General features: G+C 37.7%; 1 protein-coding gene and 1 long non-coding RNA gene across 15 annotated transcripts in view; one reads left to right on the top strand and one right to left on the bottom strand.

Annotated features, from left to right (window-relative positions):
• Nucleotides 1–23,722, bottom strand: part of LOC140530919 (uncharacterized) — a 949,813-nt gene that overhangs the window by 676,551 nt on the left and 249,540 nt on the right. The gene's annotated exons all lie outside the window — the stretch shown is intronic.
• Nucleotides 1–23,722, top strand: part of LOC140530911 (A-kinase anchor protein 9-like) — a 100,173-nt gene that overhangs the window by 3,682 nt on the left and 72,769 nt on the right. For 9 of the 11 annotated variants that reach the window (XM_072650037.1, XM_072650036.1, XM_072650040.1 and 6 more), the window contains exons 2-3: nt 11,513–11,758; nt 21,706–21,750. In XM_072650037.1, coding sequence (XP_072506138.1) covers nt 11,513–11,758; nt 21,706–21,750 — 291 coding nt within the window. The remainder of the gene's footprint in view (nt 1–11,512; nt 11,759–21,705; nt 21,751–23,722) is intronic. The other 2 variants (XM_072650043.1, XM_072650042.1) reach the window with 1 other exon arrangement.

Here is a 23,722-nt window from a genome sequence, read left to right as displayed (position 1 = left end):
CTGTTAGACAATCATTTGTAATAATTATTTTAAAAGAAAGAGAAAGAAAGGCAGTTCTGCAAAACCAACAATCCCTCTTAATTCTAGTGCATTCTCTCTGTTGATTATTTCTCATTTTGCTTTGTATATAGCTTGTTTGTACATATTTATTTGCATATTATTTACCTGATTAGATTGTGAGCTACTTGAGGGCAGGAAGTATCTTTTGTCTTTCTTTATATCTCCACTGCTTAGCACTCTTAGCCCCACTGGCACATGGTAGCCATTTAATAAATGTTTATTGACTGACATACGGTATATGCAGTATTCCACACCAAGAGTCCCTTACCTCTTCAAAGAAAGGAAGTAAATATATTTTCTCAATTATTATCTCTCCTCCAGTCTCCCATTATCTTGTATTTATTTTGTCTATCCTACACTGTCCTTAAGGTCAGGGGTGGTTTCATTTTCTTTTAGTATCTCTTGTACAGTGCTATAGCAGTTATTTAATAATGGCTTAATTGATTGATTCTCCAGGGCCAAGTTTGGTCATAATTACTAATATTCAGTTTATTTTTTGTTTTGTTTTGTTTTTCCATCTTCGTTATCATTTATTTCTTTTTTCTAGAACTGTGCTAGCATCATTCTTGATGGTATTATAGAGATGTATTGTTGAGAAAGGCAACACAAACTGCCCATGCTGCAGAACTAAATGGTTAATTTCTTTTCCTGTCAAAACTATTGCATTATTTTTTCAAAGTAAAAATATTTGCAACTTCATATAAAAAGAGAGCATTATGGTATTTGTGAGCAGAACCAAGTAAAGGTCGGTTTTGTTAAAATCCGCAGTAAATTATTACTGGTGCAAATGCATACTCTGTATTTCATAAAATTCTATTAATTCTCCAGCAAAATCCCACAAACCACAGCAGTACACTAATGTACAGAATTTTATATAACTGACAGTACCTATTTTCTTAGGAAAAAAATCAATACAGTAACATTAAAACTAAGCTAACATTCTTTTTTGGCGGCCTCATGCTTTTTTGCTTGAATGGTAAGACTGTTAGTCTTTTTTACTAAATGTTCAACAATAAACAAAATAGTTTTGGCCGGAAATGTCCAGTATCACATTAATACTACATGAAAAGCAGCGAAAAAAATTATATTGGTAATTAAACTGCTTAGTCCCACAAATTCTCAAGTATTGAGCTTATGAGTAAGGAAAAAAATTATAATTTCTGGACCTTGGAAATTAAAGCTACATTATTCTAATGTGAAGAAAGTAACTTTCTTTCAGCATTGTTTTATGCTTGTTTACAAGTACTGAGTCTTATTCAGTTCTTTTTTTTAAAGGTTTCTTTTTTCCCCTTAAATAATATTTTTCCTCAATTACATGTAAAGATAGTTTTCAACATATCTTTTATAAAATTTTGAGTTCCAAATTTTTCTTTCTTCTTTTCCTCTCCCCTCCCCAAGAGAGCAAACAATCTGATATACGTTATACGTGTATAATCCTGTTCAACATTTCCACATTAGTCATGTTGTGGAAGAAGAATCAGAACAAAAGGGAAAAACCACAAGAAAGAAAAAACCAAAAATAAAGTGAAAACAGTATGCTTTCACAGTGTTCTCCTGGTTCTTACTTTACTCAGAATCAGTTCATGTCAAGTCTTTCCAGGTTTTTCTTAAATCTTCTTGCTCATCATTTCTTATCGCACAGTAGACTTCATAGTTCTTTCTCGCATCATGGATAGCATTTTCCATCACAAGTCTTTTGGAATTGTCTTAGATCATTGTATTGTTGAGAAGAGCTAAGTCTCTCATAGTTAATCATCGCACAATGTTGCTGTGTACAATGTTCTCCCAGTTCTGCTCATTTCACTTGGTATCAGTTCATGTGAGTCTTTCCAGGTTTTTCTTAAATCCACCTGCTTATCATTTCTTATAGCACAATAGTATTCCATTACATTCACATACCACAACTTGTTCGCCACTCCCCAATTGATGGGCGTCCACTCAGTTTCTGATTCTTTACCACCACAAAAAGAACTGTTATAAATATTTTTGTATGTGTCTGTCCTTTTCCCATTTTTGTGATATCTTTGGGATACAGACTTAGTAAGTGGTATTGCTAGATCAAAGGGTATGCAGAGTTTGATTGCTCTTTGGACATAATTCCAAATACCTCTCCAGAATGGTTAGATCAGTTCACAACTCTGCCAACAATGCATTAGTATTCCAATTTTCCCACAATTTCTCCAACTCCAATTTACCATTTTCTGTTTCTGCCATATTAACCAATCTGATGGGTGTGAGGTGGTACCTCAGAGTTGTTTTAATTTGCATTTCTCCAATCAATAATAATTTAGAGCATTTTTTTCCATAGGATTATGGATAGCTTTAATTTATTCCTCTGAAAACTGCATGGTCATATCCTTTGACTTGTAATTTTATAAATCTGTGAGCCTTATTAAGTTCTTCAATTTGAATCAGTTCATTGCCAATAGCAAGGGAAAAATGTGTACAATTTATACCTGTTCTTCATGGCATTGGAGCTTTGTTGGAAAACTATATAAATCTCAAAGGATGAAACTAAGTGAAGGGATAGAATAAGAGGAGAGACTGGAAAGTGGGCTATTTAAAGCTTCTTATAGAAGAAGCTCTTAAAGAAGGAACTAGGAATCCAGGAAGGCAAGAAGAACTGAGCAGATAGAAGTGATCTGTTAAAGAGAGGCAGCATGATACAACTGAAGAAGTCTGGATTTGGAGTCAGATGACCTGGCCTCATATGGCAGCTGAGCTACAACTACTCAGGTGACTGTGGGCAAGGAATTTAATCTTTCTGGGTCTCCTCTGTACAGTGAGGAGATTAAATCAGATGACTTTACAGCTGTAGATCTGTCATCCCATAGGAAAGTCAGAATGCAATCCAATAAGGATAGAGTTAACAAGGAGGGTTCCTGTATATGTTAACAATCCCAGTGAAACTGAAAGTTGGATAGTAGAACATTCAAAACAGGAAGTGAACAAGGAATGTATTTGAAGACTAAAGAGTCACAGGGAAAGAGTACATTATTCCATGAAGCAAAAATCCTTTTTAAAGTTCATGAAATAAAAATAGACTCTTCAAAATATTGTATATATTAAAACAAAACATTATTTTTCTGTTACGCTCTGTCTGCATTTCAGTAGAAATACATGTACTTACATTTTATCTCAAAATGCACAATATGTGAATAACTCAAATTTATTCTCTTGCCATGAATCATCAGCTATAAGGAATTTCCTTGTTCATTTTATATACTAGTAAAATTCAGTTTAAATTTTCATACCATTATGAAAAGTTAATTTTATTTAAACTTTATTTGCAAATTATAGTTCGCTTCTATTAATTCTGAACTTTTCATGATAGTGTAGTGGAAAAAACACTGGACTTAGAGACAGAAGACTTGGGTTTGAGTTTTGTATTTGCTACGTTATTAACTGTATGACTGAACAAATCAGTTACCTTTCTACGTTTCCGCTTTCGTATCTATAATAAGGAGAAAAAAGTGCTTTCTGAAGTGTGGAGTGTTATATAATTAAACCATCACTACTAACTGTAGCATTGTGCTGTATTGTGCTCCCCTGCTCAGGCTTAGGGAACCGACAGTCTCAGTGCCACATGTGGCCCTCTAAATCCTCAAGCGTGACCCTTTGATGGAATCCACTTCCCTGGTATCATGTTCTAAATTTACAAAATGGATTAAGGGTTGGATTTAAGGTCCCTTCCAACTCTGAAAGTCTGTATATGAAATGCTACAGTAATTGTCAGATACAGAGAGCACTGAGATAGGTTTCGGGGACTTGAATTCTGGTCCATATTTTTTATGGTTTAATGATCATGGACCCTTTGAAGACCTCTAGTGAAAGGGAATCCACTACCTAAGAGCTACCCCATTCTACTTGGGGGCAGGTAAATTATTAGGATGTTGTTCCTCACAGGAATCCTAAATTTGCCTCTTTGCAACCTCTCCTCATAGTTATTTTACTTGGCTCTGAGATCATTCTCATGAATATATCCTGTTTGCATGTAGTTGATAGTATTGTGTGTCTCATTAGAATATGAGCTCCGTGAAGGGAAGATCACTTAACTGTGGACTTCAGCTGCTCCGGCTTTTAGAGGCTGGATTGTACAGTGGATAGGTACTGGACTTGGAAGTCAGAGAGGCCTTAGTTCTAATCTCAACTATGATACTTTTGTCTATGGGCAAATTACTTAACCATTTTTGGTCTCATTGTACCCATGCATAAATTGGGGTGATAATAGAGACCAGGCTCAGAGGGTTGCAGTGGAACTTGAATGAGATGAATAGATTGCAAATTTTATATATTTTATATTTAGAAAGATCACTTTGATAGTTGAGTGGAGGGTGGACTGGAGTGTGAGGCGAGATGAGGCAGGGAGATGAACCAGAAGGCTGTTAACACTAATCTAGGCATGAAGTGGTAAAGGTTAGGACCCAGGGTGGTAGCAGTGTCAGAAGAAAGAGGAGAGTTTATATATAGAAAGAGACATTGTGAAGGTAGAATTGACAGGACTTACCTACAGATTGAATATGAGAAGGTGAAAGAGAAGTCACCGATGACACCTAGGTTGTGACACTGCCACTACCCTCTTCCTCCTCCTTTGCCTCTTCCACTCTTACCCCCCTTTTACTTCTTGGTGTTTCAGTGATAGATATTTCCAAAACAGGTCCATCCACTTCTCTTCTTATGTGACTCCATGTTGTCTTGACCTTGTATGGAGGCTTGAGGATCTCTGGATGCCGTGGTGTGTTCATTGATCATCACTAGTTCTCAGTACATGACTCTGTTCGTTGCTTTTAGGTTTGCCCGTTGTTACTTTTTTGGAGACTATGATGTTACACAAATCAAAGCTGTATATCACCAGAATAATATTAATGTCAAAAATGTAAGCCTTTTTTCCCCAGAGAATGGCTTAGAATCATTAAAAAAAATGTCACCCAGTTTCCCAAAAGCATTTTAGCCCAAGATCTGAATTTGAATCCTACCTCAGATACTTATTAGCAATTTTCTCATCCATGAAATGGGGATGATAATGGCAGTGCACTTACAGGATTGTTGTAAACATTAAAAGAAATAGTCAACCTAAGGTGTTCTGCCAACCTTAGGGTTGGCTTCTTGTTAAGACTGGCTTTGTTTAATTTCCTGGCTATCTCACCAGGTTCCTGATGCCACCCTGACTAGAAACCAAGACCTGGCCAACTTAATGCTTCTAAAAGGGGAACCTGTGGGCCATCCTTGCATTGTTAACTTCTTTTGCCTTCTGGATTAATTTGTAGTGAGAATGTTACAAATGGTATTTTGTTCCTTCAGTTCCATTTGTTAGTCATCGAACAAAGATCTCACAACCTTTCAGTCACCCTTGAAACTTGACTGCCCCTCACTTCCCATACCAGTCAGTTCCTCAGTCTTGCGAATTCTCCACAGAGTCTTTGTCATCAGTCTCCTTTCTACATAGGGAGCCACCACCCATGTTCAGATCCTCATAGTTTCTGTCCTGGAGTATTTCAATAGCCTTCCCATCGGTCTTGTTGCCCCAAGTCCTTCCCCTCTCTAATCCATCATCTGCACAGACATCAGGGATGTTCCTGAAATGTAGGTCTAATTATTGTCCTTCCTCTATTTTAAAATACCTCACTATTGCCTCTACTATCAAATGTAAATTCTTCTGCTAGGTATTTAAAATTCTGTGTTACCTGGCTCCAACCCTCATTTCCAGACTTATTGTATATTATATCACTTGATACGTGCTACATTTTAGCCAAAATGGCCTCCTTGCTGTGGGAAATCCCATCTCCTATGTCTGTGCCTCTGCACTGGCTGAGCTGCCTCACTTGACCTTGTCAAATCCCTAACTTCTTCTGGACCTTATGCTCAAGTGCCATGTCCTACATGAAGCCTTTCCTGTTCCCTCAAACTGTTCCTCTCTTACCCTCCGCTCCAAAAGTACATTTACTTTATGAACATTTGGTATTTGTGTGCATTTTTCAAAAATGTGATTCTTAGCACCCTTGGCCCCCTTTCTATTGCTTTTGAAGCAGAAGTGGTATTAGGTAGGACTGGAACCATTTTATATTTTTCTTTGTTTTATTAATTGCTGTGACTGAAGAATTAATCACCAAGTGGCTAGCTACTGGTGATGAACTTCTCTTTACTTCACTAGTTGGACCTTGTAAAGTAGACACATCTTGTTGCTGGGCCACTCAAATCCTTCTTTGTAGGGCCTGAAGGCTGCTACGGGCCTGCTGAGCCTGGTCTCTGCTTTCTTAGCCTTCAAGAACCTAGGATTACATGCTCAACTGAGTTAATCTGTCCTAATGTCCAAATGACCTTGAGAATATTTCTGAGTATGAACACAGACAAGTATCAATAATGTATTTATCCTTATTGTGAGGTTTTCTTGTTTCATTATTCTGAGGGCTCTTTTAAAGATATGCATAACTATCTTATGATAGTGCCACAGTTGGCTACTTTTTTGAGATTAAATATTGAATGGGCCAAATGGGTCAAATGAGGTTTAGACTAGTTCAGCAACATACAAGTGAGGTGACTGGTCTTGCACCTGTTCCTTTGAGCTACTTTTAGGATTTTTTTTTTGAAGTTTAGTGTGATTGATAAGAAGTGATATGTATTCTTCTACCTGACTGGCCCGCCTTCCATGAAAAGGTCTTTTCAGTTGACCAAAGGGGCAACTTTTTCCTGATCCTTTCAAAAGGGCCTCTTTTCCACTCCATGTATGTCCAAGGTGAATTTGTAGCCATTCGGTTCCACCTTCCCCTAACACTTGAAGTAAGCCCTTCTGATGCACTCTTTTAGGATGCAAAGAGGTCCTCTTATCTTTTCATTTCTCTTATATCTCCTCTCTTCTCTGAGGCTGCAGGGCAGGATTGTTCTTTAACCTGAGTCCCAGCTTCAGGGATAACCAAGAGGGAGGACAGAACCTGTAACTCCCAACAACTTGTGAGTCAGAGTGAGCAAGGCAAGACCTCACTAAACATATAATTATTTCAAAATTTGTATTCTGACTTAAATTTGGATTTATAACTGCACTGTCCTGAAAGAAAAGGTGGTCTGGATCAGAGGATAGTTTTTATAAGTTGTAAGCTCCTAGAAGCACTCTTGCCCTGTAACCTTTTTTTATTCATTAGTTTGGCTCATCACTTCTTCTTTCAGATTTCATGCTACTATCATTTTTCCTTATTTACTGGCGTCCCCAAATCCCCAGCCCTCAGACAGCTAGAAAACTACAGGTTTCCTTCACTTTACTCAGTTCCATAATAAGAACATGTCGACCTTTTAAGTATCTAAAGAGAATTTCCTGTGAAGCACTACAGTCCATCTCATCTTCCTCTACTATTCTGTCCTCAGAGGTAGAAAAAGATCGGAATTCTCATAGCCTTCTTCCCAGAATATCTGCTTACTCTCCTAAGGCCCTTTCTGCTTAAAATTCTTTTTTGAGTTGGGCTTTTCCATTCATTCATTTCTGATTCTATGGCCATAGAATCAGTTGGCCATAGCTGCCCAGAATAAATGTGTGGAATCTGCTTGGCTAGTTCTTCGTATGCTCAGAAATTATCCTTCTGTGCCAGTGCCTATGTCATGGGAAAGCCGGTGATACTAGCCCTCCATCCCCAAAATCCATAGTTTTCTTAGAAAGAAATGCTCTGCTTTGTCTAGGCTCCACATTAGTCTCCTCTCGTTTCTTGCCCCTCTTGTCTGGAACTTCACATTCTCTGACTGCTGCCTAGATTCCTCTGAGCCTTTGTAGGCCCTCTCCAGTGCCCCTCCCTTCTGTGGCCAGACTTTCTCTATCCTTGCCCTGGCACCGTGGTCTCTGACCAGACTTTGCCACTTTCTGCTCTTGTTTGGCACCCCCCCACACTCCGCCTTGAGTTTCCATTCTCTCTCTCCAATATCTTCCCAAAGCTTGCTCACCTTCATTCTCCTTTCCCCTGACTTGTCACTGCTGTCTACAAACATGCCTTAACTTTCATTTCACACTTCCCTTCCTTCCTTTCTTCCCCCACCGCTTTCAGTGTCAGGCTCCAAGAAAAAGGTATCTTCATTTTCTGCCTCTGCTTCTTCACTCCCTTTACTGAAACTGCCCTTTCAAAAAGTCACCAGTGGCAGTTTAACTTAAATCGGATGTCCTTTTTCAGTCCTCAACCTTCGGTACCTCTCTACAGCTACTGCTCTTCACAAAAAAAAATTTTTTAATGCAGTTTTAAAATTGACCTACCTTTTACTTGAGGGGTAGTGTGGCATAGTAGATAGGGCACTAGATTTAGGTACCCTAAAGGAAGAGGTCTTGAAGAAGAGTATTTCGAAAAGCCTTTGCATTTGAGTCTGTGCTCTCCCCTTTTCTTACTCCTTTTCTTTATTAGCTCTGTCCTCTTGTGCAGTATTAATTTTTATTATTTTCTGTCCTTTCTTGTCCCCCAAGCTTTCCATTACTCTACTGTCATCCCCTCACTTTCTTGGACCTTGAAGCTAGTCTTATTTATAGGCCTCAACTCCCTGTGGTTATGAGATTCTCCCAGGACACTAACATGGGGTTAACTTTAGAAACTGCATACCTAACGTATAGCAGCCACAAGGGTTGCAGGGATGGTGGGAGTAGCAGGATAGCTGCCCCTCGGAAACCTCTATGCCATCTTCCCATGATTTCTTCATTTGTAGATTTGATCTGTATACCTCCTATGCTTTCATCCCAACCATTTATTTTTTTAAACAATGTTAAATAGCATGGGGCCAGTCACAGATCTCTAGATGCTCTACTGTGGACCTTTTTCTAGGCTGATAGCCATTCAGCCAGTTGTGAAATCTGTCAGAGGTTCTTAACCTTTTTTGTATCTTGAGCCCCCTGACAGTCTGGTGAAACCTACATATCTTTTCAAAATAATGTTTTTAAATGCATACAAGAAAATACAAAGGATTACAAGAAAATCAATTACATTGAAATACACCATTCAAAATATTTACAAAACAAATTCTTTGAGTCCAGATTAAGAACGCTTGGTGTAAATGTACTCTTATTTAGCTCATTTCTTTCCATTTTGTCTACAAGAAGGCATGAAAGATATCCAAGGTCTCACCTCAGAGATCATTCTTCTCGATATTTAGACAGAAATATCTCCATTCCCTCTTAAAGTATTCAGAGTTGAAATCTTAGGGACAGAAATTTTCTTGCCATGAGTCCCAATTTTGCCCAAAGCTAGTCAGACAAAGAAAACAAGTTTAAATTTGTAAAAGAAATTATTCTCAAGTAAAAAGGACTTCTATACAGGGATTTGTAAAACCTCATGATTAGTGTGCCTGAGCCCTAAAAGGTAAATCAGTCAGAAAAAAAGATTGTCCATAAGGCAGGCTGAAGCCACACTTATGCTTTCATCTTACCTTCTAAGGTAAGTAATTCCCCTTTAACTATTTCATTTCTTTTCAAATGATGATGAAGTTCTTACAAGAAGAAGGTAACCTTTGCCACACTGAGTCAGACCTGTGTTCCAAATAGCCGCCGAATTTTGACAAAGGCATCATAGGCCATGTCCTGGAAGGTCATGATCATCTCATATGACATCATCTAATTTACCAAGGACATGTCCTAAAAATCCAATTTCATCACTTCAGGGATCTGTAATTTTGTTGGTGATGATACTCTCTCATGGACACACATCAAATCCCCAGCCCCTGCTTTCCTTCTTCCTCTTCATATCTTAGGAGAAACTCTTTTGTGTTGCTGTGGGACAAAACTTGCTCTTCCTCCTGGTAACTTTGTGGTGGGCCATTGGGGTCATGGGGCCATTCTTAAAGCATTTCCAGGTTGCTGAAAAACTTGAGGCCTTCAGAAATCCATGGTCACTTATATGCAAAGCTCAACATTTCTTCTAATTTTAGTATCCTCTTAAATAGTCATTTGCACTGAAGATGTTTCGACATAAAATTTTAAAATCCTTGATTTAAATATCTTCAGTTGCAGTCATTGTGTGAAAGTAAGGTATGCCTAGAGATGCTACAGCAGTACTTAACTGGAGAAGAACTGCAAAATTTATTTTTGTGAAGTCAGTTCCTGCAGTTATATTATAATTTCAGCTGTGTTATCTCTGCTTCAGGTGACGTTTTCCTTGGTAATGCCTCCTCTAACATTTTCTCTTCGAGTTTTTGTGTCTGTGTGTAATAGTTAATGATCCACAGTTACATGTATCTGGGAAGTATGAAAGGAACTTTGCAGCTAAATCCCTTTATAAAGAGAATTGGTTCCTAAACTTGTTTCGTAAGTCATCTCTTCTGTGTCTTCAGTTTTCCTAAAGTGGGGCCTGGAGCTTGAGTTATATATAACCCTGTCCATTTATGTCCTTGTTACCACTCTTGAAACCCTGAGTTTAGCCATCATTTGAATACTTCACCCTCACAAGGGAATAAGATGGAATGGTTTCAATAACAAGTCATACTTTTCCCTGGCTCTCTTTTGGGGAGCTTAACAATTGGTGAAATGTTCTTTGTTAGTTAGCTGCTTTCTCTGGATTTCCCTCTTCCGGGGCTGTTCTTTCTCATTTTCCCGCTAGATCATCTTCTGCCTCCTGCTTGCTAAGCATGGGTATATCCCAAGGTATACTTATTATATCTACTAAGTCTTGTTGATGAATTGATTGGTCTTTAAAGCCTGCTTATGGTGTAACTTCTAGGCACCTTTTGCATTTTCCTTACATGATTCATTTTTGCCAAACTCATGTATGTACTTTTTCCCTGAACCTCTGCGACTCTGCTTTTGCACAGGCCTAGTCATGCAATACTTGCTGATTCCTCTCTGATGCTTAGAATCCTTAACTTCCCCAAGGTATAGCTTAGGCACCACCTCCTACAAAAAGGAAGGTTTTCTTGATTCCTCGAATTTTAGCATTCTCTCCCTTCTCAAATTAGTTTGTATACATATTAAGCTTCTTGAGGAAAGGGAATATTTTTCATTTTTTTCTTGGTGTCCTCCATCCCCATCCCATCTCCATGTGCCTTGGACATAGTAGATACCTAAGTGCTTGTCGAGTCGAATTATATATTGAATTATTTTAAAATGTAGTGTTGATTTTGTGCTTTGACTTAATAGATTTTAAAAGTATGCTTCCCAAAATTTTATCCTTGAGTGGGCCTACATTAAATTTCAACACTACATTATAACATATGCTTATTAAGCTCCTACTGTGTACAGATCACTGTGCTAGTTATTGAGTGTAGTGTGAAATCTTTGACTGTCAAAAATTTATTATTTATTATTTCATTTTATTTGTAATTGATTAAGCTTATGTTGAAATTCATTCAGAATATATATTTTTAATTTTGTAGCATTTTAATATCTTAATATCATTATTTTGATCCTTTAAGAAGTGAGTCAGAAGCTTTTATATGATAGAACTTATTGGCAATAAAATAGGAAATTTTCCAAATTAATTCTTTTTTTTTTTTTTTAATGTAGCTTGCCCAGTATCAGCTAAAGAAAGCTCGGGCTGAGGCACAGAATTCTTCCAAACAGCAGAAAGGGAAGAAAAAGCCATCAGCTAAAAAATGTGAAGAATCTTCACATACTTCTAGTATTGATCAGTCACAGAGTGATGAGTTGTACATGACTAGTTCTCAGAGAGGAGCATCAGTGACTCCTGATATAACAAGAACTTTACATACTGGAGAAATAATCAAACATGACCAGTCCTACACTATTGAAGTAAGTATCCAGATTGAAAAAGATTTTTGAATGAAACTTTTGTAATGATAACAACAGTAACATCCCTTACTCATTTTGGTACCATTTAATATTTTCTTTATTTCTTTAATTTCACAAGTGGTCATACTTAAAAATGAGTGTCCTTCTTTGTAAAATACAAACACACATTGGATTTTTTTTCTTTTCAACTTTTATTGATGTTTTTTGTTTTTATTACATAACATTCATTTTTCAGATAAGCTAAATACACAGATATTCTTTTGTTGAAAATAGCTACAAAACAACTAATGGTGGAAAATGAAGTTTTTTTCAAAAGTAGTTCAAGATCGTAAATATAATAGAAAACCAGTAAAGTTGTTTGCATCTATAAAGTTGCTTGTAGATTTTTTGTATTTTACCACAGGAGATGGATGGAGTTAGAAATAATTATTTCAATATGATAAAGTGTCCTATATACTTTTTTAAAAGGAATAATAGTGTTTCTTTTGCTTGGAAAAGAAAGAAATGCAATTTTATAAGGTGGGAAGGGGAGTTTTTGAGGGACAGAAGATTCAGAGAATTCAAGTTCAACTTCTAGCTCTGTGAGCTAGGGTAAGTCACTTAACTTGTCTGAGCTTCCACTTTCTTATCTTTAAAATTAAGAGCTTAATAACCCTGATAATCTGTAAGGTCACTTTCACCTCTGAATTCCTTGCTTCTTTGATCCCGTTTGGATATTCATATTTCTTACGTAAGCAATACCTGTACTTTCTTTTAAAAATGTTTTGCTTTTTACTATGAAAAGTTATCAGCAAGCATTTAAATATGCAAATGAGAACAAAAAAGTTGATTATACACAAAGCCTTGAACTCCTGTTATATACATTGTTTTTTAAAGAGACATATTAAATTCATATATAAAATGATAACAAAATCATTCTGTGACTCTTTCTGAACTGTTTTTGGTCTTTTTCTGTGTTAATGTACTTTTCATCTGACTACTTTTGGGAAATGCCTCTGATCCTCACTGAAACAGTCATCATAAAAATAAATGGCCCAATTCTGGTTGGTTCCCTTTTTATCTGCTCATTCAAGGACATTATAGGCTAGTGGTTACTTAGAATGGAAAGGAAGACACCTAAGTAGTTTTATACAGAGTTGGCATCGTATTTTCCCATCTGGGTGTAGCATGAGGCTTGTTGTCAGGGTCATGTACCTACTACACTTACCTCAGCTGTGGACAAATAGTGTTTAGACCTGACGTCTTTTTCAAATTAGTCTGAGAGATACAAATTTATAACTCATTTATCTATATTAGATCCATTGGAGAAATTAAATTTCTTAAGTTGACGTTTTATTAACTTGATAAAATTGTAACATCTTTTTACATTTAAGTAGCAATTGAACTAATTTTGCAATAATTTGGATTGCTTAATAGCCTTAATAAGGTTTAAAAAAACAAAATTTAATAGCTAACTAATTAGCATTTTCATTAAATGAAATAGCATATCTCCTTTCACCCATTGTCATATTTTGAGTATGTTTGTAGGTGTAGCTACAAAAACTTGTGTGTGAGAAGAATTTTCCTTGTTCCACTTCTCAGTATCTGGAGCAAAGGCTCTCAAACTTTGTGTTGTCTCAGAGTGCTCTCTAGGCCAGAAGAAATACCCAGTACTTATTAAGTATTTGTATTGCGTATTAAGTACTTAGTTCCAAACAACTTCATAAGTATTCCTATCCTAACAACTTAGTAATAACTATTTGAAAAAATAATGCACATGAAGTGAAAAAAAAAGTTTTTTTATTTTGTTCTTAAATTACCATAGTTACTTCAAAGTGGGATGTGTATACTTTTTAGGCACAATTTCTTAAACATTGGAATTAGATTTAACACCACCATCCTCATTTCCTGTGGTGTTTGTGTCCATGTTTCCCTCAGAATTTTAAAATTTCACCGGGGTTGCTATGGTGTCAGCAAAATTTGAGAATCAGGTATCTAGGGTGTTATCTTTGGAGGTAAAACAGAACACTAACGCTGACTTCTTCCAGGATGTATGGTATCAAAGGAGTTATATTTTCCTCCTGATTCAGAGGATAATCGGGGGAATTTTAGTCTGGAATGCAGAATACTGTAACAAGAAAAAAAAAGAGAGAGGGCACAGGGTGAGCTGAATATGAAGGGGTGATATCTAAAAAAGAAAATTCAGAGTTGCGAGGAATGTACTGGGAAAAAGAGAAAGGGAGAGCTACAGTATAGTAAATCATCTCACATAAAAGAGACAAGAAAGAACTTTTACAATGGAGCGAATGAGGGGGAAAGTGAGAGGGAATAAGTGAGCCTTACTTTCATCGGATTTGGCTTCAGGAAGGAATAATGTGCATGCTCAGATGGGTATGGAAGTTTGTCTTACCATATAGTAAAGTAGGGGGGAAGGAGAGAAGGGAGGGGTATAATAGAAGGGTTTGCAGACTAGGGAAAGTGAAAATCAGAAGCAAACACTTTGGTAGAGGGACAGGTGAAGGGAGAGAATAGAATAAATGGAGGGCAGGACAGGATAGAGGGAAATATAGTTAGTCTTTTACTACGTGACTGTCAGGGAAATGTTTTGTATGACTACACATATATAACCTTTATCGAATTGCTTACCTTCTCAATGAAGGTGGATAGGGATGAGAGATGGGAGAGAATGTAGAACTCAAATCTTTAAAAAGAGTGTTAAAAATTGTTTTTGCATGCAATTAGGAAGTAAGATATATGGGCAATGGGGTATAGAAATTTATCTTGCCCTACAGGAAAATAGAAGGGAAGGGGATAAAGGAGGAAGTGCTGAGAGAAGGGCGGGTAGATTGGAGGAGAGGGTAATCAGATTACATGCTGTCCTGGGGTTGGGGGAGGGTAGAGATGGAGAGAAAATTTGAAATTCAAAATTTTGTGGAAGTGAATGTTGACAAATGAAAATAATTTTTTTTTTAAAAACAGGATGCTTCTTTTAATCCTTAAGGAGTTTAAAAGTCCATTACTATATATATATGCCAGCCTTCTTCACAAAAACCTCTTTATACTGACTAGCCCATCCTGCATATGACATTCCCATGTGTGCTTGCCATCGAAGTAAAACCCAATTCAAAGTGCCATTTTCACAATCTTGTGGTTGGTAGTACAAGTATTATTGTCTTCATTTTTACATACGAGGAAACTGAGGTTCTGAGACACGGAGCCAGAGGCTTGAACCAGTGATTTGAACCCTCAGTACTTTTATTCCAATACCAGTGATTTTTCCAATAGATTCTCCTTTGTCAAAGGACCGAATACCAGCCACCAATGACAGTGTGCTAAGCCTCGATGTCAGTTCCAAAAAAAGAGTTAGAAAAAATATTTTTGAACAGTAGCATTGTAGTTGGAATAATTGTATCCTCCCAAGATGACTCCTTGAAGCCTCATTTGGAAATTTAAATTTGTGCTAATTCAAAAATGAAATTGTTCTTTTATAATCCCACCTCATACATATTGATAGGAAAAGGTAACAGTTTAGTCAAGCAAGGTCTTGCAACTGAACACCCCTCCCCCCAAAAAAATCCAAGGTCTTTTTCAGGATATGGGATTTTTATGAAGGTACTGGGAATTTTCTCCTGAACAGTTTGAAGCTCTCCTGTTTCCTCCAGAAGCCCAGAGCCAGGGCCTTTTTACCTAGGCACCCTATAGAACCAGCATTTTACTGTCCTGCAGTTTTGTTGTAAAAAATGCATCAGCTGCTGCTCTTTTAGGTTTCTAGTATTATCTGCCAAGCCAAGGGACGGGATGTTGCTGCTTGGGGAAAAAAAATATCGTCCAACCCCTTTAGGGTATTTATCAGGTCTCTAGTTTGTGCTTCTTTTAGAAACCTCCCCAGGGCAGAGTAAGAAGCTGAGACTTTGAGAGGTTTAGTCATTTACCCAGAGAACAGCCACAAGTCAGGCCTTGGAGGAAGCAGGTACTGGAGATACAGATCTGAGTTAAAAGAAAGACCATCCCTGCCCTCATTGAGGAGCTGCATAGCACCATACAAAAGGGAAGTGAAAAGTGAGGAGGGAGGGTGGGAATAATGGTGAGAGAGTCAGGAGCAGAGCCAGAAAGGGAATGGAGGTGGGCTGGCCCAGGCTCTCTCCAATATGGAGATCCAGGGGGATAAGGAAGCTGGCATGACCACATGGTGTTTCAGGAGAAGTAGAGCCCAGGTGCCCAGGGAAGTTCCAGAGAAAATCAGAAGCAGAGCTGGGAGTCATGTCTTTTTACTATTTGTTAGGAGAGGCTTGAAAACCCAGGGTTATGTGTTCATTTGAATGTGGGGGACTCTTAAATGCATGTATAAGTGTTCAAAGTATAAATGAAAAAGCACCAGGCTTAGAATTAGGAGATCTGAGTTCTAGTCTCAGCTCTGACCCTTGGTGGATAGGCAGCCTCTGCTTTTTTAAAAGAGGGATAATCCTGAGGGCATTGGACTAGAGGGTCTCTAAGGGCTCACCTATCTCTGCGTTTATGGTCCTGCGATTTTGCCACAGTTGTTTTGAGAGAAAAGTTAATGTTATGTTCTAAACTTTTAAAAACTCCAAGCAAATCAGAGGAGTTGTTATTATAGTTGCAGATACAGAACTGAAAAAATACTCCTTATTTCTGCTTTCTGGCAGCACACTGACAGGTTTTTGTTTTTTTTTTTTACATCTTTTTTTTTTACATTTTTTAACATCTCTAAATTCTAAAGATCCCATGATAATATTTTCATATTACAAGTTCAAACTAAAGACCTTCAACCTATTTCTAGTGTCTCTTGGAGATTCACCAACACAATAAAAGCTTACTTAGGGGCAGCTAGGTGGTGCAATGGATAGAGCACCAGTGCAGGAGTCAAGAGGACCTGAGTTCAAATCTCACCTCAGACACTTGACACTCACTAGCTGTGTGACCTTGGGTAAGTCACGTAACCCCAGTTGCCTCATCCTGGGTCATCTCCAGTCATCCTGATGAATATCCGGTCACTGGATTCAGATGGCTCTGGAGGAGAAGTGAGGCTGATGACCTGCCCAACCCTCCCTCATTGAAAACAAAGTCAAGTGCAAGTCATGTCATTATTTCTCTGATGACATGGTCTTCTTCGGCAACGAAGGACGAACACACACGCAAAAGCTTACTTACACTAACCAGTTTTAGAGTAAATTTCCAAAGTGCATTTCTTCCCACAGTCTCATAAAGTAGGTTGTATTGTACAAAATGTTGTTATCTCCCTCTTTCAGATGAGGAAACTGAGGCTTATAGAGCTGAAGGTGCTTGCCCAGCTAATCAGTGGTAGAAGTGGGACTTACTTTTCCACCATACTTTGCTATGAAATTATTTTGAATAATAACTAATACTTAGGTGACACTTTTAGCTTTGCTAAGTACTACACATACATCTCATTTAATCCAGACTCTAGAATAGTTTGAAAGAGATGTAGAATTAGCAGATGACTCTTGAAGGGCCAGAAATGATTTAGTCCTATCTGAGGGCTCGGTAGGTTGAGAGATATAGATAGTGTGTGGCAGAGCGCTTTCAGTAGATCATGGTTTGTGTTTCCTCTCCCCTTCTGGGATGTTTTGTAGGCTTCTCAACTTTTCTGCGTCCAAAACAGAACTTGTCTTTCCTTGCCCACCTCCACCTACCCCCTTTTTCTCTATAGGACACCACTCCCTTTCTAGTCACATGTATTTGAGACTTTAATTTCCCTTAATCAACAGGTATTTATTAAGCATGAACTATTGTGCCAAATGCTGGGGACATAAAGAAAAAGGAAAAATAATCAGTTCCTTCCAGGAACTAATATTCACACATCTAATTAAGGCAAAGTGTTTTCAGTTCTACCTTTCTAACTTTTTGTCTCACTGGTGCCTTAGTGAGGGATTAGCTCTAAAGTATAGAAACAAATAAGGATATCTATGATTGTGGAAGGAAGGAGAATCAGTGTGGATGCCCCGAAGACTCATCAGTCAAGTTCAGTTTTACGCTGAAGACTTCTCGATTATGTTCCTAATTTGAAACCAAGTTTTTGAGGTTTACGTCAACCCCTGCCCCTGCTGATCCTCATCCATGTTTCCCCCTTCTGGCTTATAGATTTCCTCCAATAATAAGTATAAGAATAATAGCTAGCATGTATACAGCACTGTAAGGTTTGCCAAGTGCTTTATAAGTATTATCCCACAGCAGCCCTGGGAGATGAGGAAAATGAAGCAGACCAGAGGTTAAGTGACTTGCCAAGGGATTCAGCAGTCTTATCTACTGCTCCACCTAGCGCAGGTGAAGAAAATATAAGTATATTCTCTTAAAATCAGCACTCTCCCCATTCTTTTCCTTTTGAATAAGATGTGTGCTTCCAGAAAGTATTCTAGATCTAAGTCTTATCTCCCCTCACTGGCAATTATGAAGTCAAATTTACCTTCTGACATTGGGGTCACTAGTCAGTTTTGCTTGTCACCCACACTTTGTATGCCATTGTGTACTTGTTGCAGCTTTTGGAGCTATCAATTTTATTTCTGGCTTCTTTCTTACACCTTGGCTGTTGTGATTGTGTAGGTGCCACTACTGTTGTTCCATTCTGTGTCAAGCTTGACTTTCCCTTTCCCTTCTCGTTTTAAACACTCACCTTAAAAGCAGCCGTGACACTGTGGATAGTGTTGGATGTGGATGAAGTCTGGAAGACCTAAGTTCAAATTCTGCCCCAAACAAGCCACTTAATCTTATTTACCTCAGTTTCTCTATGTATGTAAAAAGGAGATGATAATAGAGTGTTTTGAGAATAAAACTGATGTTATATAATGCCTTACAATTATTTTCCAGTTTTATTCTGAAAAACTAGAAAATAATTGTAAGGCATTATATAACATCAGTTTTATTAGTATGCCCTTTTGATTACATTTGTCCAGCTACTGGCAAATCTATTCTTTTTAGCCATTATTATGCATACTGCTTCACTGTCCAGGTGCCATTTTTATTATGTAAGCTGTGGCCCATAAATTCAAATTCATTTATTGCATGCCAACTAAAACTCTTGCCTTTGATGAATAGCATTTATGAAATTACCACCCATACTGCAGAGTCTTTCATTTGTGCAGGACTTTCAAACTTTAGTAATTCTTTATAGATTCCTTCTGAAAGTATCACTTATATTTAGATGAATCCCAGAAGTGGTTAGTTGTTCAATCATTTAGTCATGTCCAACTTTTTGTGACCCCCATATAAGGCTTTCGTGGCAAAGGTACCGGAGTGGGTAGCCATTTCCTTCTCCAGTAGATTAAGACACATAGAGGTTAAGTGACTTGCCCAGGGTCACTCAGCCAGTGAGTATCTGAGGCCAGATTTTAACTTAGGGTTTCCTGACTCCAGCCCCAGTGCTCTATCCACTGAACTACCTAGCTGCCTCCATAAAATGTGTATTTTGTCTATATGTATACGTATGAACATAAACTTGATGTGCCTATGTGATAGACATGCATGTATGTGTCTATATGCATACACATGTGTATTTGTTCAGTTGTTTTCAGTCATAGCCCACTCTTCGTGACCTCACTTGGGGTTTTCTTGGTAAAGATCCTAGAGTGGTTTGCCATTTCCTTGTCTAGCTCATTTTACAGATGAGAAACTGAGGCAAACACAGGGTTAAGTGACTTTCCCAGGGTCACTTAGCTAGGAAGTGCCTGAGATTGGATTTGAAGCCAGGATGAGCAGTGTTTCTGACTCCAGGCCCCATGCTCTATCCACTGCACCACCAAGCTTCCCTATACTGAAGTGGTAGTGGTAGTCGTTCAAGTTAGGCTTGACAGGTTTTAAATTGTTGTAAGTTACATCCTGTATACTTGCCTGTCTCCGTATCAGTCAGTCAGTCAATGATTCATCAAGTATTTATTAAATGCCTACAGCATGCTTGGTGCTTGGAATAGAAATAGAAAGAATGAAGCAATCTCTACTCTTAAGGAGCTTATATTCTGACGGGGAGACAACAAGAATATGTACAAACATTTAGAATAAACATAAGGAAAATGAATGCAAATTAGTTAAATACAAAGTAATTTGAGAAGACAGCGGTTGGAGAGATCAGAAAAGGCTTCCTGCAGAAGATGCTGCTTTATATGTGTGTTAAAGAAATGAAGGGATTCTCTTAGGCCACAGTGAGGAGGGACAATGCATCGTAGGCCTGTGGGAGGGCCAGGGCCCAGGCTGCAAGACAAGAATCAGCAGCGTAAAGAAGGTTCTGGGAGACCAGAGAGACAGGCGGGGCCAGTTAAAAAGAAAGGAGCTTTAAAAGCTAAACAGAGCTCTTCCATATTATCTGACAGGCAAAAACCAATGAATCTAGGTGAAAAGTAGTGAGGGCCTGAATTAAGGTGGAGGCTGTGTGAGTCTCGAGAAAGGGTTGTATGCTAAGATGTGTAACTAGAAACAGAAATATTTGGCCAGTGATAGGAAATGTGGGGTAGGAGAGATTAAGGAGTCAAGTATAGTGCCAAAGTTACAAACCTGGAAGGCTAGAAAGGCGGTGAGCACACTTGTAGGCGGAATGAGTCTCCACCACTCCTCTCTCTTCTTTCACTCACCCTGGTTGTTTTCCTGGAGGCTTCTATGGCTCTGCAAGTCATTTTGTTTCAGGGGGAAATAGATGAAATACTGTTCTGGGAGCAACTGATGCCCGATAATAACAAAGTGGTAGGAAAACGTGAAGTTTCTGGGCATCTGCGTGGAGAAGAGCAGCGTCTGGGATCGCCCCAAGGAGGGAGCAAGGGAGATGGGGACTGAGAAACTGGCTGCAGAGCAGGGCGAGGGAGAACTACAGGAGGGGGGAGCAGGGAGCCATGCAGTGACGGGAAGGAATGGAGGTGCTGGGAGGAGCCCCGGGCAGAAGTGGACCTGGGGATTTGGGTGGTAGGGTGCCTTAGCTCGGGCACTCTCAGCACTGGGAATGGAAAGATGAACAATGAGACACCACCAAGTGCAGACAAGGGCTGCAAGTTTTAGCAACCGTCAGTTCCTTCTTTGGGGATGGATACCATTTTTCATCATAAGACCTTTCTAGGTGTCTTGGATCATCATATTACTGAGAATAGCAAAATCCTTCACAGCTGATCATCTTAGAATATTACTGTTACTTTGTACACTGTACGTTTCATTTTGCATCAGCTCGTGGAAGTCCAGGTTTTTCTGATAGCACAGGCAGGATAAAGATTTTAATAGACTAAGATGAAGGGCATTTTATAAATGTTTGTTGAATGAATAAACCATCTTTTTTAAAAAAATTAGTTCATTTCAAAATTCCCTTCAACTCTAAATTTCTGTAGTTCTTCCTGTCAAAGTAGTGAGACTTCTGTGAAAGCAGCTTTCTAAGTTTCCTTTAGGTAAAGATCAATAGAATGTGATTTATTTTTTAATCTATGCAATGTACACTAATCCTTTGTTCAATTGGATGGTATAGAACACTGTCCTAGGCATTGTAAATGGAAGTAATCTATGGTATTATATATTTAATAAAAACCTTTTTGTTGTTAAGTCATTTCAGTCACATCCAGCTCTTCACGCTCCCGTTTTGGGTTTTCCTGGCAGAAGTGCTGGAGGGGTTTGCCATTTCCTTCTCCAGCTCGTTTTACAGCTGAGGAAATGGAGGCAAACAGATTGAGTGACTTGTCCAGGATCATGCAGCTAGTATGTGTCTGAGGCCAGGTTTGAATTCAGGAAGATGACTCTTCCAGACTCCAGGTCAAGGCCTCTAGCCTAGCTGCCCTTGGTGAAAATACCTCATGATAAGTCTCGAACATCTCACCATGTTGAAAGACATTCGTAATTTTCAGATCAGGTTATGAGAATTTAAAACACTTGACTTGTTTTTAGAGATTTTTAAACTTTCTACGTGTTAATTATAGTAAAGTATAAAAATAGTAAACACATTATAACATTTTTGTTTGTTTTAATTTTAGATGGAAAGTGAAATTTCAACTACTACGGATGATTATAGTTCAGAGGTAAGATTAAATGATCTTGGTGTTTCAGATATCAAAAAGTTGAACTAAGAGTTTTAAATATTTCTAGTGGCTCAAACCCTTCCCCCACTTTATTTTTAAAGTATATCATAAGATGATAAATTTAAAAAAACATTTTAAATTATTTTATCTTATGGTCTCTCTTGAAATTGTTAAAGTAGTAAATCTATTTGACTCGTTTCAGTCTTATTCACTTAGACCTTCCATTATTGTTTCTGTATTTTCCATTTATGTGGTTGTGTGTGTATATATGTACGTACCAACATGTATGTATACACACGTCTACATATACACATATATATCTCCTATTATTGTATTCCTAGTATAAGTGACAACTGAAAGATTGCTACATGTACGTGAAGTAGAATATGCTCTGTAATTCTCTCTTAATATTTAATGTCTGCTTGAATTCTTGTTAATTATGTTAATTTTTTATTTTGAAAAAGTGTTGAGATATGGTTACTCTTTTTAGATAGTAAAGCTGATCTAGAAATTGCATAATTGTAAGAAATATCTTGTTTCTACATCAGTGACATGTAAACATACATCATTTTGTGATTTCATTTACCTTTCTTTGATTTTATTATTTTCTTTGGCCCAGAGACATAGAAAATAGTATTTTTTATCTGAATGGTTCAGCCCTTCAATTTAGATCCATTGACCTAAACACTTAAGAATATTCATTTCCTTCGGTGTTTAATTAAAAAAGCCTCATGGTGTTACTTTGGGAAGAAAAATCAACCACTTTAAATTAATTGTAGGCTGTAAGGGGAATGAAAATTTAAGTTTTTAAGAATTTTGTTTGTATAGAAGCATTTATTTAGTATTTGAGCTGAGATATGAAATGATGAGAACATGATTAAAAAGTGCTAATTTTTTTTTTTTTGCTTAAAAAATACTTATAGAAAGGGAAATTAGTACTGGAAAATCTGGATATTTATTTGCAAATTTGTCCTTGATTTGCATACTGTAGGACCAGTGAAGTGCTGCTAAAAATTTATCATCATCCTAACAGAGAGAAGAGTTAAACAAAACCCCTCAAGACAAATTTGAATGTTTAAATGCAAAAACAAAAAATGTAGTAATGGGGACTTTATAGATTTGGTATGAAAAAATATCTTGGTCCTCTTACTAACAACTTGTGAGGCAATCTTTATCTTGGCTCCTTTGAGAAATTTTCTGCATTCTTATTGTGTACAGAAAACATGCTACAGAAAATGATAACAGTATTTTAAATCATTTGGTGTTGCTTGAAGTGAATGAAAACAGAAGTTTAAGGAATTTTTATGACCTTGATCTCAACAAAAAGAAGTAGGGATCAGCTCCATCTGAGAGTGATAAGAAAGAAAGGTTGAGCTAGAGAAAGGGACAAGGTTTGGGAAGGATAATATGGAGTTAATAAAATAAGAGATATAAGAATTCCTCTTAGCAATGAAGACCTATCTATAATTAGATAGTAGGGACCCCCTTGAAATTCTTAAGCAGACAAGTATCATAGTGTGAAATTACATCCTTGGATAACAAATCTTATTTCTTTTGGTATTTTGAAGTTAATCATTTTTTGCCTGCATAAATGAACCTCATTTGGAACTTCTTTGAGATTCAGCCAAACCGCATTAAGTCCACCTATGCCAGATCAGGTCATTGTTGCTCACTGCCCAAGTTAGAGCAGCAGAAACACCTAATGTGATCTTTTCAGACAAAATCCTTTTTATCATTGTGGTCATGACAAGCACCCACAAACACAAGGATTTCTCTACGAAGGGGACTTCATGTAAATCTATGACTGTCTACTATGGACTGCTTGGGTGTTTTTCCTGTGCTTCAGATTTAAGATGAAAGTCCAACACTGCCCTCCGTATCTGCATTGCCCTTCAGTTCTCTTCTGTTTATTTTTTAAATTATTCATCCACCTTTTTTTCTTTTCTTTTTCTTCTTTTAGAGATCACTATCA

The sequence above is a fragment of the Notamacropus eugenii genome, chromosome 3, assembly GCF_028372415.1.
Source record: "Notamacropus eugenii isolate mMacEug1 chromosome 3, mMacEug1.pri_v2, whole genome shotgun sequence".
NCBI classification, from domain to species: domain Eukaryota; kingdom Metazoa; phylum Chordata; class Mammalia; order Diprotodontia; family Macropodidae; genus Notamacropus; species Notamacropus eugenii.
This window is presented reverse-complemented; position numbering and strand designations above follow the sequence as displayed.